The sequence below is a fragment of the Psammomys obesus genome, unplaced genomic scaffold (assembly GCF_907164565.1).
Source record: "Psammomys obesus unplaced genomic scaffold, mPsaObe1.curated_primary_1811, whole genome shotgun sequence".
NCBI lineage: Eukaryota > Metazoa > Chordata > Mammalia > Rodentia > Muridae > Psammomys > Psammomys obesus.
The window spans coordinates 7,576,094-7,589,571 of NW_026596100.1; the positions used below are offsets into that span (position 1 = coordinate 7,576,094).

Genomic DNA, 13,478 nt, shown 5'->3' on the forward strand with positions numbered 1-13,478 from the left:
TTTTTTTTTTTTTTTTTTTTTTTTTTTTTTTTTTTTTTTTTTACTTTTTTTTTTTTATTTTTATTTTTATTTTTTTCTTTTTAGTTACATTTTGTTAACTCCGTGTCCCAGCTGTATCCCGCTCCCTCATTCCCTCCCCAACCCCACACTCCCTCCCTGGTCTCCTCCCTGCCCCTTTCCAAGTCCCCTGATAGGGGAGGACCTCCTCCCCTTTCATCTGTCCCTGTTTTATCAGGTATCTTCAGGGCTGGCTGCAAAGTCCTCCTCTGTGGCCTAACAGACTGCTCCTCCCCTGGGGGGAGGTGTCAAACAGCCTGCCCTTGAGATCCTGTTAGAAATAGTCCGTGTCCCCCTTACTTTGGAAAACTACTTGGTTACTGAGCTACCACAGGCCCCATCCGAGCAGAAGTTCTAGGTTATATCCATAGATGGTCCTTGGTTGAGTTTCAGTCTCAGAAAAGACCCTGTGCCCAGATATATTTGGTCCTTGTAGAGCTCCTATCCTTTCCATATCATACTAACTTCCCTTCTTTCATATGATTCCCTGCACTCTGCCGAGGGTTTGGTTATGAGTCTTAGTGTCTGCTTTGAAACACTGCTAGGTAGAGTCTTTCAGATGCCTTTTGTGGTAGACTCCTGTCATAAGTTCAAGGCACATCCCATTTGTCTTTCTAAATGAGGATTAATCACCTTCGCCTGTGTCCACTTTCTTGATTATCTTCTTCAGGTGTGTAGATTTCATTATGTTTATCATGTCTTGTAGGTCTATATAAGCGAGTATATACCAAGTTTGTCTTTCTCCTTCTGGGATACTTCACTCAGAATGATCTTTTCTAGATCCCACCACTTGCCTGCAAATTTCATGATTTCCTCCTTTTTGATTGCTGAGTAGTATTCCATTGTGTAAAAATACCACAATTTCTGTATCCATTCCTCCGTTGATGGACATCTGGGTTGTTTCCAAGTTCTGGCTATTACAAATAAAGCTGCTACGAACATGGTTGAACAAATGTCCTTGTTGTGTACTTGAGCAAATTTTGGGTATATACCTAGGAGTGGTATAGCTGGGTCTTGAGGTAGCACTACTCCTAGTTGTCTGAGAAAGCGCCAGATTGACTTCCAGAGTGGTTGAACCAGTTTACATTCCCACCAGCAATGGAGGAGGGTTCCCTTTTCTCCACAACCTCTCCAGCATGTGCTATCACTTGAGTTTTTCATCTTGGCCATTCTGATGGGTGTAAGGTGAAATCTCAGGGTCGTTTTGATTTGCATTTCCCTAATGGCTAATGAGGTTGAGCATTTCTTTAAGTGTTTCTCTGCCATTCGATGTTCCTCTTTCGAGAATTCTCTGTTTAGCTCTGTTCCCCATTTTTTAAGTGGATTACTTGGTTTGTTGCTTTTCTGCTTCTTTAGTTCTTTATATATACTTGATATTAGCCCTCTGTCAGATAAAGGGTTGGTGAAGATTCTTTCCCAATCTGTAGGCTATCTATTTGTTTTGATGACAGTGTCTTTTGCTTTACAGAAGCTTTTCAGTTTCATGAGGTCCCATTTATTGATTGTTGCTCTTAGAGCCTGTGCTGTTGGTGTTCTGTTCAGGAAGTTGTCTCCTGTGCCAATGAGTTCTAGGCTGTTTCCCACTTTTTTTTCCAGCTGATTTAGAGTATCTGGTTTTATGTTGAGGTCCTTGATCCACTTGGACTTTAGTTTTGTGCAGGGTGATAAATATGGGTCTATTTTCATTTTTCTGCATGTAGACATCCAGTTGGTCCAGCACCATTTGTTGAAGATGCTGTCTTTTTTCCATTGAATGGATTTGGCTTCTTTGTCAAATATTGAGTATTCATAGGTGTGTGGGTTTATTTCTGGGTCTTCTATGCGATTCCATTGATCCTCCTTTCTGTTTCTATGCCAATACCATGCAGTTTTTATTACTGTTGCCCTGTAGTACAGCTTGAGATCGGGAATGGAGATACCTCCAGATGATCTGTTGTTGTACAGAATTGTTTTGGAGATTCTGGGTTTTTTGTTTCTCCATATGAAGCTGAGAATCTTTTTTTCAAGGTCTGTAAAGAATTGAGTTGGTATTTTGATGGGAATTGCATTGAATCTGTAAATTGCTTTTGGCAGGATGGCCATTTTCACAATGTTAATCCTACCAATCCATGAGCACGGGAGATCTTTCCATCTTCTGAGATCTTCTTCAATTTCTTTCTTCAAAGACTTGAAGTTTTTCTCAAACAGGTCTTTCACTTGCTTGGTTAGAGTCACACCAAGGTACTTTATGTTATTAGTGGCTATTGTGAAGGGTGTTGTTTCCCTAATTTCTTTCTCGGCCTTTTTGTCTTTGGTATACAAGAGGGCTTCTGATTTTTTTGAGTTGATTTTGTATCCTGCCACTTTGCTGAAGGTGTTTATCAGCTGAAGAAGTTCTCTGGTTGAATCTTTGGGTTCACTCATGTATACTATCATATCATCTGCAAATAGTGACACTTTGACCTCTTCCTTTCCGATTTGTATCCCCTTGATCTCCTTTAGTTGTCTTATTGCTCTGGCTAGGACTTCAAGTACAATGTTAAAGAGATATGGAGAGAGTGGGCAGCCTTGTCTTGTCCCTGATTTCAGTGGGATTGCTTTAAGTTTCTCTCCATTGAGTTTGATGTTGGCTATAGGCTTGCTGTATATTGCCTTTACTATCTTTAGGTATGTGCCTTGTATCCCTGATCTCTCCAAGACTTTAAACATAAATGGGTGTTGGACTTTGTCAAATGCTTTTTCAGCATCTAAGGAGATGATCATGTGGTTTTTCTCCTTCATTTTGTTTATGTGGTGGATTACATTGATGGATTTCCGTATGTTGAACCACCCTTGCATTCCTGGGATGAAGCCTACTTGGTCATGGTGGATGATATCTTTGATGTGTTCTTGGATTCGGTTTGCAAGTATTTTATTGAGTATTTTTGCATCAATGTTCATAAGAGAGATAGGTCTGAAGTTCTCTTTTTTGGTTGGATCTTTGTGTGGTTTAGGTATCAAAATGACTGTGGCTTCATAGAATGAGTTTGGTAGTGTTCCTTCTGTTTCTATTTTATGGAATAGTTTGAGGAGAATTGGTGTTAGTACTTCTTTGAAGGTCTTGTAGAATTCTGCGCTGAAGCCATCTGGTCCAGGGCTTTTTTTGGAGGGGAGACTGTTAATGACTGCTTCAATTTCCTTGGGAGATATAGGACTATTCAGTCTTTCTACCTGATCTTGACTTAATTTTGGTAGATGGAATCTGTCAAGAAAGTTATCCATTTCATTTAGATTTTCAAATTTTGTGCCATATAGGCTTTTGTAGTATGACCTAATAATCGTTTGGATTTCCTCAGTGTCTGTAGTTATGTCCCCATTTTCCTGTCTGATTTTGCTGATTTGTATGGTTTCTCTCTGCTTTTTAGTTAGTTTGGCTAACGGTTTGTCTATCTTGTTGATTTTCTCAAAGAACCAGCTTTTTGTTTCATTGATTCTTTGGATAATTTTATTTGTTTCTAATTGATTGATTTCTGCCCTTAGTTTGATTATTTCCAGCCGTCTGCTCCTCTTGGGTGTATCTGCTTCTTTTTTTTCTAGGTTTTTCAGTTGGGCCATTAAGTTGTTTGTATGTGATGTTACGGATTTCTTCTTGTAGGCACTTAGTGCTATAAATTTTCCTCTGAGTACTGCTTTCAATGTGTCCCATAAATTTGGGTATGTTGTGCCTTCATTTTCATTGAATTCTAGAAAGTCTTTAATTTCTTTCTTTATTTCTTCCTTGACCCAGCTGTCATTGAGTAGTAAGTTGTTCAGTTTCCATGTGCGTGTCGGCTTTTTGTTGTTTCTGTTGTTGTTGATGTCCAGCTTTAGTCCATGGTGGTCAGATAGTATACAAGGGATTATTTCAATCCTTTTGTATCTGTTGAGGCTTGCTTTGTGACCAACTATATGGTCTATTTTGGAGAAGGTTCCGTGTGGTGCTGAAAAGAAGGTGTACTCTTTTGAGTTTGGGTGAAAAGATCTGTAGACATCTATTAGGTCCATTTGATTTAGGGATTCTGTGAGTGCTTTTATTTCCCTATTTGGTGTCTGTCTGGTTGATCTGTCCCTTGATGAGAGTGGGGTGTTGAAGTCTCCCACTATTAAGGTATTAGGATCAATGTATGATTTAAGCTTTAATATTGTTTCATTTACGAATGTAGGTGCTCTTGTATTTGGGGCATAGATATTCAAAATTGTGATGTCCTCTTGTTGGATTTTTCCTTTGATGAGAATATAGTGGCCCTCCTTATCTTTTTTGATTAACTTGGGTTGAAAGTCTATTTTATTAGATATTAGGATGGCTACTCCCGCTTGTTTTCTGGAACCATTTGCTTGAAAAACATTTTTCCAGCCCTTTACTCTGAGGTAGTGTTTATCTTTGTTGCATAGGTGTGTTTCTTGGATGCAACAGAATGTTGGGTCCTGTTTCCATAACCATTCTGTTAGCCTGTGTCTTTTTATTGGTGAGTTGAGTCCATTAATATTGATAGATAATATTGACCAATGCATGTTAGTTCCTTTTGTAATGGAGTCGATGATCTTACCTTGTTTCATTGCTTGTTTTCTTTTCATTTTTGTTGGGATGTTATCTGTATGCCCTGTTTTCTTGGGTGAATTCGTTTTCGTTGGATTGGAGTTTTCCTTCTAGTATCTTCTGTAGGGTTGGTTTGCTGTATAGATATTGCGTAAATTTAGTTTTGTCATGGAATATTTTGTTTTCTCCATCTATGTTGATTGAAAGCTTTGCAGGGTATAGTAGTCTCGGTTGACATTTGTGATCTCTTAGAGTCTCCATGATGCTTGCCCAGGCCCTTCTGGCTTTCATAGTTTCTGATGAGAAGTCTGGTGTGATTCTGATAGGTCTACCTTCATATGTTACTTGGCCTTTTTCCCTTGCTGCTTTTAATATCTTTTCTTTGTTCTGTAGATTTAGTGTTTTGACTATGATGTGACGTGATGTGTTTCTTTTCTGGTCTAGTCTATTTGGTGTTCTGTAGGCCTCTTGTATATTTATGGACATCTCTTTCTTTAAGTTGGGAAAATTTTCTTCTATGATTTTTTTGAAAATATTTTCTGGACCTTGGAGCCTGGAGTCTTCTTTTTCATCAATTCCTATTATTCTTAGATTTTGTCTTTTCATAGCATCCTTGATTTCTTGGATATTTTGTGATTGGAATTTTTCTGATTTTACTTTTTCTTTGAGAGAAGTATCAATTTCTGCAAGTGTGTCTTCAGCTCCAGAGATTCTCTCTTCCATCTCTTGTATTCTGTTGGTGATGCTTACTTTTGTGGTTCCTGATCTTTTCTCCAAGTTCTCCAGCTCAAGAGTTTTCTCATTTTGTGTTTGCTTTATTGATTCTAATTCTGTTTTCATGCCTTGCACCATTTCTTTTATGTGTTTGAATTTGGATTCCTGTCTCTCTACGATGGACTCTATTTCTTTGTTCATTTCCTTTTTGTATGCCACTAATTTTTTCTCTACTTGTGCCTCTATTTGTTTGGCTATGTTTGCCTGTGTTTCTTTAAGGGTTTTGTCTATTTCTTCTTTCTTTACCTCCAATTGACTGGCCAACTCTTTGAAAGATTTGTTCATTTCCTCCTTATAAGCCTCAAATAATTGAGCAAGCATGGCTTTAAGGTCATTTTCCTGTGCTTCTGATGAATTGGAGTATCCATCGATTTTGGGGTTTGCTGGTGAAGTCATGATGTCCTGATTTATGTTGGAAGTGTTCTTTCGCCTACCCCTGGCCATTGGCTTGTCTGAGACCTTCCCTGTTTGTTTTTGGATTCTGCCGATCAGACTGGTACTGTCTCTCTCTCGAGTCTGGAGAATTCTTCAGGAAGTTGAGAGAGGTCCCGTGTCCTTAGCGTATGCTGAGGACTAGCTGTACCTGTGGGAGGAAAGTACGCAGGCGCAAACAGAGGCAAATGCAAGCGTGCGTGCGTGTGTGTGTATATGTGTGTGTGTGTGTAAGTGGGTGTGGGCGTGTGGGTGTGGGCGTGTGTCTCGAGGGACAGAGTGATGGCTAATGTTGAACCCTTGAGTGTGTGGGAGGGGCTCTGCAATGTATATGTCGCAGGCGCTAGTGATGATCGCAGCGCAATTTCTGGCATTAACTGCCTTAACTCCTCAATTAGACCCACAGAGCAGGAACTTCAATGTTCCAAGTGCCCCTCTGTTTCCCAAAGTGGGTATATGGGTGGGAGGGGGTTCGATGCCTGGCTTCTGTTTTAGCAGAACCCAGGATCAGTGGAGCTGCAGATTCTCAAGGGTGCACTCACTTACAGGCAGGACACTTGGCAGAGATCGGCGTATCTGGGCTCTCTGCTCTCTGGTTTGGCCCTGCTTCTTTGATGTGCTCCGCCAGTTCCGTGCTGCTGTCACTGCCAGGTTATGAGGTCTTGCTGCAGCTGGAGATTTCAGGGTGGTCACGTCAGTGGGAATCGGGGTAATCAGCCTTTCTGTTCTCTGGTTTGGCCCTGGTTAGTCTTAAACTGGAGGGCTGATGTGCCCCGCCAGCTCAATGCTGCTCCGCCGCCAGGTTAGAAAGTCCCGCTGTAACTGGAGACTGGGTTGCTAGTCCAGATGCTTTCTGGGAAGTCCTGGGGTCTCTTTACTGTGCTCTCCAAGCTTCGGAGGCCCAGCGCCTGGTGTGTCTAGCTTGTATGGCGTTTTTGTCTGGTTTTGGTGATTATATAGCGAATTCTCTGTCACTGTGGGATTGGGCGGGCCGTACCTACAGTGATGGCGCTCCTGCGGAGCTAGTATGGCGTCTAGCAGACTCGGGCCCTGGGCGGATGGTGCAGCCGCCGCGAGTGAATCTGGGACTCCGAGACACAGTACTGCTGGCCTTTGCCGATAAAGGGCTTGGGGCTCCGCCTCAGTGGCTGCAGGCCCCAGGCAGTTAGGTCTGCGCTGAGAAAGGCGAGTCGGCTGTGCCTGTGCCGAGGAGGAGGGAGGTCTGGGGGAGGGGAGTGCTGAGAGATCAAAGGATCGTTTCTCACCTTCCCCAATCAAGTCCGTGGGTGACCCGAGACCAAGGTTTTCACCTCCTGCGATGTTCCCTGTTGTTTAGAAAGTCTCTCCGTTGTTTCCCTGGCTTCAGAAGTTCTTCCACACATCAGCTCAGAACTTTATCTCCTCCACAGCTCGGAAACTGTGTGTGCTAGTCGCCATCTTGGCTCCGCCCCCCCACCTTAATGGTTTTAAGTTAAGGCTATAATTGTCTTAACACTATAGAGCATTAAAAATTATGGGTTTTTTTTTATGTCATTCATTTCAGAAAAAAAGCTGTTTTATGTTGGAAAAGACAGAAAACAAAACCGTTTGGTAGTTGTTTCAGAAGAGGAAAAAAAGAAAGTCCTAAGAGAATGCCACGAAAATGGCACTGGTGTTCATCACGGCATATCCAGAACTCTCACTCTAGTGGAGTCTAGTTACTATTGGACCTCTGTGACCAATGATGTCAAACAGTGGGTATGGCTTCTAAACAATGCTTAGAAAATTTTCATTGTCCTTCTAGTAAATACAGAGCTCAATGTTGCTTAAAATGTACTGTATATATCAATATGGAGTAAGTACATTATGCATTATTTTTGAACTAAGAAAACATTTAAGTTAAAGGTACCTTTGTTTTCCTTTGTATTGAGTCATTCTTATATTAAGTATATTCTACATTAAATCAGCAGGACGTAAATCAAACTAAAAAATGTAATATTTTGGCAGGAAATTATTGAGAACTAGCCCATTGAACTCTTTTATAGTCTTCCCTTTTTTTTTTTTTTTCCTGAGAAAGGGTTATTACGTAACCCGACTGGATTTGATTTACCCTGTTGCCCAGATCTGTGACTATGGCAGCTCTCTAGCTTTCGCACACTAGGTCAAGGGATTACATAAATGTGGTACCACAAGTAGATGTAGAAATGTTTTGTGTCAACTAAAACTAAAATAATTGAAAATTTACTTTAAGATGTGTTGATTTCATGTATGTTTGAATGTAAACCAAAATTCTGTTGCATTTGAATAAGACCCCATTGAGATTGTCATTTAATCAGAGTAGCAATGAGGAGCTTTCGTGGTGCAGCTGTTTGGACTTATTAGCCACACATTGTTATGACTGATATTTGCTTGATGTTCCAAATAAAAGGCTTCATTTGATGGGCTATTCTCAGGCAGTAAATTTCCTTTAAGAAACAAAGGACCTATTGACCATTTTCAGATCTGCTCTATAAAACTGATTTATATTATAGTGAATATTTTAACATGTATGTGTATTTTCCTTATTGTGTGCCTCTCTGTAGGTATATGCTTGTCAGCATTGCCAAGTAGCAAAAAATACAGTTATCGTAGCACCTCAGCAGCACCTTCCCGTGGTGGGAAGCCCGTGGAGTGTAGTTACTGTTGATCTGATGGGACCTTTCCATACAAGCAACAGAAGTCATGTGTATGCTATAATCATGACAGATTTGTTCACAAAATGGGTTATGATTTTGCCTTTATGTGATGTTTCAGCATCAGAAATTTCTAAAGCTATTATCAATATATTTTTCTTATACGGACCTCCTCAGAAAATAGTAATGGACCAAAGAGATGAATTCATTGAACAGGTAGGACAAAGTGCTCACATTTGGGAGCATATATCACTCTTTCATTGTCTGGAAGACAGTGCTTTGTGCTTTATAGGGTATTTAATACATTCAAAAAAATTGCTGTAGATATGGAGGTGTATAATGTATTCTACTAGATTTGTTGAACTAGAAATTAGGAAAGCAGAAATTTTATTATTAAGTTACCACTAAGTAATTGTAAACCTACAATCTTCTGATATCTTCAAACTAAAATGAGATGATTGAACCAAATAATATTTGTTTGCTTCTAGCTTAAGAACAACCAAAAGTAAAAATACAATAAAATTATATTAACAAATGGGAAAGAATTAAACATATTTATATCATATTAAAGATATAAAGAATAATTTCATATGTACATATTTATGTATTTACATAGGTAGCTGTGATAATAGGTATAAACTAAAGGGCTTCACAGATTAATAATAGCATACAAAGTCATAACTTGTCACACATGGCATGTGAAGTACAGTGGAGCAATGTGGAAAACAGCATGTACAAGTAGATTTCTCCTCCATTCTTTTCTTTCAGCAGTTAATTAAATTTATGACTATAAAATCTAAATGTCACCACGCTGTTCATTATAGAGTAGTCACAGGACAAAATGTCCTTGTAGTCTCCCACAGAAGAATGGATGAGGAATCATGCTCAGGTGCAGGCAACAGATATTCCTCTCCCTTTCCTAAAACCAAAATTGAAATAGAAGCTTATTTTGTACTCAGGTAAAAGAAGTGTAGCTAATATATCCGGGCACAGGGTCTTTTCTGAGACTGACACTCAACCAAGGACCATCTATGGATATCCTAGAACTTCTGCTCAGATGTGGCCCGTGGTAGCTCAGTAACCAAGTAGTTTCCCAAAGTAAGGGGAACAAGGACTATTTCTAACAGGATCTCAAGGGCTGGTTCTTTGCCCTCCCCCCCTCCCCCCAGGGGAGGAGCAGTCCTGTTAGGTCACAGAGGAGGACTTTGCAGCCAGCCCTGAAGATACCTGATAAAACAGGGTCAACCTCCCCTATCAGTGGACTTGGAAAGGGGCAGGGAGGAGACCAGGGAGGGAGTGTGGGGTTGGGGAGGGAATGAGAGAGCAGGATACAGCTGGGACACAGGGTTAACAAAATGTAACTAATAAGAAAAATAAAATTAAAAAAAAAAAAAAAAAGAAGTGTAAGCTATACAAGGTTAGTGTGAAAGCTGTGAGCATCAGTGGGGACCCGAGCCCCACACTTTTGTCCTTTCCGTCTTTGGAGTATAACTGTCAATCTTCTGCTGACAATGTGGCTGCCAGAGTCCATGTCATAATACTTATATTGCAGTTAACAAGGAGGACAGGGTTCAAAGAGAGCTAGTGCTAGCTGAGTGTGAGTAACAGTTTTAACTTATATCTGTCTGCCATAGCTTTCACATGACGATGTCTACCTTCTGGGGATCATGTATGTGTGTTTGTTTAGATATTAGCATTTCTTTGATAAACTTTACCTTTACAATTATTCTGAGTTATTTGCATAAAATATTCTTTTCAACGAGAAACTCATCTGCCAAAAGTTAACTAAATTAAACAACATAACAAAAAGAAATGCAAGAACATTGAGGCAGTGAGAGAGTTGTTTTCCATGTGAAGGATTTACTACTGCACATGTCCTAAACTCATTCTGACGTCTTTGAAGTCCTCTATTTAAAAATTATTATTCTAACAGCAATAATAGTTGCAGTTAAAAATCTATAAAATGCTTATTCCTTGCTAAGATTTGTGTGATTTCTTACAAGCATTACTTTGTATCTGCTCCTAGACAGCTAAGGGTAGGATTTTTCTCAACAATAAGGAAACTGGGTACAAAGGTTTAAAGTGACTGTGTCGTGTGACAGTCTTTCCTTAAAAAAAAAAAAAAAAAGTATACTGAATTAAAAAATTACTTGACCACAAAGTTAGTTTTGAATTCTGGCCTTTTACTTATGTGTTGTGCGTATATAGGTGCTTAGACTCCCAAAGCGTAAGCTTGAGTCTTTAAAATGGAGTAAGTAATACATCATAAAATCATCTTGACATGTGAAGACAAAAATGCTAAGAATTTAATGTGTCAGCCTGCACTTGGTCTGACACATTAGGATTTTACCCAAAATACGTATGTGTTTTATCTGAGTGTCTTATCAATGAAAGACAAGACTTGGATTTCTTGGAACTTTTTTTAAACTGAAGGAGAAATATGAACTTTAAACAGTTTTGTTTTTCATATTTTTCAGATCAATGTAGAACTGTATAGATTATTTGGTACAAAACATATTATAATTTCTCATGCTTCTGGAAGTGTTAATTCATCTGAAAGTACACCTAGCACTATCAAAACATTTCTGTCCAAACACTGTGCTGACCACCCAAACACCTGGGATGAGCATCTGCCTGCTCTTTCCTTTGCCTTCAATGTGACTCATTCGGTATGTACCTTTTTGTTACGAACCATTTACGTCTCACTTTCAGGGATATAAAAGGATTTTTTTTTTCTTTTACATGTTTTCTATTTTTCTTAAAAATAGGAGCCTAGTAAAAACACACCATATTTCCAAATGTTCAATCGGAATCCTTGTGTATTGGAGTGTCCTGATGAAGTGGGTGGTGAGAATACAAGTGTGTTTGCTAAAATTGTAGCTGCAGTTAGAGAGGCTGATGCAGTACTGGAGAGCAAGACATCAGCGGACCAGGTGACTGTCTACTAGAAAAGCTCCCTCCGTCAAGCTGAATCAGTGAGGAATTTTCTTTAAGAGTGGTCCAAAATTATGTTCATGCTCATTATGTTCATGTTCATTATGTGGACATGGGGGGGGGGGTTCTCTGCCAGGTTCTGCCTATCTTAGTAATGTTCTTGTTTGTTACTTTTGTTGTATGTGCATTATGTGGAGTAGGTATGTGTTTGCAGGTGCATGTGGGAGCATGTGTGTGGAGGCTAGTAATGGACATCCAATGTCATCCTTACTTTTTGAGCATAGGTCTCTCACTGAAACCGGAGCTCACTAATTCAGCTGTAGCAGCTGACCCGGGAGCACCTGGATGCAGCCCTTGCCACAGGGTTTCCCAGTGGCTAGGGTTCCAGTGTGTGCCGCTGTGTCCAGTGGGTGCTGGGAATCGAGACTTAGGTCTTCATAGGTTTCTGTCAGCCATTTACCACTGGACATGTTCCCCAAGCCTTAAATAGTCTGCTTTTAAGCTATGAAATTCTGAGAGACTGACAGGAAAAGCACAAGCTTAAAAGGAATGTGTAGGCCTAGTTTCTAATCTGTTTCCTTTTTAGCAAGTGTAGAACTTTGCACTTGGTACCTGTGCTAATCCAAGTAATGAGAATGACTCACTCAGCCTGTTGTATTCTTACCCTCTGTGTAAAGAGAGAGTATGGATACTGACTTTAAAATATTTTTAAAGAACTCTTTAGGGTTCAGTCTTTCATTTCAGTAAATATCCATTGCTATTATTTTATGTATTTAAATGTAAGGTCTGGCATAATGGTTTTTTTTGCATTTACAGATGGAGAACAACAATTTGGATGAACTAAATAAAACCAAAATTGTTAAAAAGAAACCCAAGCAATTAAATCCATTTCATTTAAAAGTGGGTCATGAAGTTTTAAGACAGAGGAAAAATTGGTGGAAAGATGGCCGTTTCCAGTCTGAATGGGTCGGTCCTTGTGTCATAGACTACATTACAGAAAGTGGATGTGCTGTCCTGAGAGACAATACTGGGACCAGACTCAAAAGACCTATCAAAATGTCCCACCTCAGGCCTTATGTGAGAGAGGCCAGCGAACAAGGTAAGTACCTGGTACTGCTCTGCTGTTTTATTTTCTTTGAAAAAAGAGATTACAATATCAAGCAAACTTCCTTCCCTCCTTTGGTTAAACTGAGTCCCTATATAAGTTTCATAAAACTTGATAGAGCTTTAGTTGTCCCTAGTAGTCTGTTTGATTAAAATGTACTTTCACAGACTTATTTTCTTTACCTCTCTGGTAAAAATAGATTTGTTTCATACAGTATATTATGGTTACCTTTTCCTCTTCTCTAAAGTACTCCCAGAGCCTCCCCAACCCTCCACCCTCCCAAATCCACTTGTTTTGTTTTCTCTCAGTAGAAAACAAGTAGGTGTACTACTATTATTAGTAGTATTAGTATTGGTATTATATAATATAAAAGCAAAAAAAGCAAGGTTTTGTTTTGACTCCTTTTATACTTTTCATAATTGCTATGAAAAATGCTGAACCTGTTTCAAGAAAGGAAGATTCCATCTCCAGTTTTGCATAATATCCTATTACTTCCTGCCTTATTTTCATGTGGCAAAATAGCAGTTAGGTTGATTATTGCCAAGGACAAACATATTGTCCAGAATCTAGTTGTGAGATAAATAAGGGAGCTTGATAACCATGTCTCGTTTTAATGCGGTTTCATACTTAGGTCATGGGTTGGGATAGGTAAGGCTGGAGGATGGGAAATACTCAGAATGCTGTCAGACTATAGAATTATAATGTTCCATTAAACTTATAAAGTCCAAAACTATGCCAAAGAGCATCCTGCTATCTAACCTTTTTCTTTTTTTTTTTAATTTTATTTTTTTCTTATCAGTTACATTTTATTAACTCTGTATCCCAGCCGTGTCCCGATCCCTCATTCCCTCCCAGTCCCTCCCTCCCTCATCTCCACTGTGCCACTGGCCAAGTATACTGATAGGGGGAACCTCCTCCCCATTCATCCGATCCTGTTTTATCAAGTATCTTCAGGACTGGCTGCAAAGCTCTCCTCTGTGGCCTAACAGGA

At 39.5% G+C, this 13,478-nt stretch overlaps 1 protein-coding gene across 1 annotated transcript in view; it reads left to right on the forward strand.

Moving 5' to 3' along the window:
* Gin1 (gypsy retrotransposon integrase 1) overlaps positions 1-13,478 on the forward strand; it is a 30,341-nt gene that overhangs the window by 10,777 nt on the left and 6,086 nt on the right. Inside the window, exons 4-8 of the mRNA XM_055628383.1 lie at positions 7,341-7,534; positions 8,359-8,664; positions 10,926-11,117; positions 11,217-11,381; positions 12,199-12,481. Of these exons, the coding sequence (XP_055484358.1) occupies positions 7,341-7,534; positions 8,359-8,664; positions 10,926-11,117; positions 11,217-11,381; positions 12,199-12,481 (1,140 nt within the window). The remainder of the gene's footprint in view (positions 1-7,340; positions 7,535-8,358; positions 8,665-10,925; positions 11,118-11,216; positions 11,382-12,198; positions 12,482-13,478) is intronic.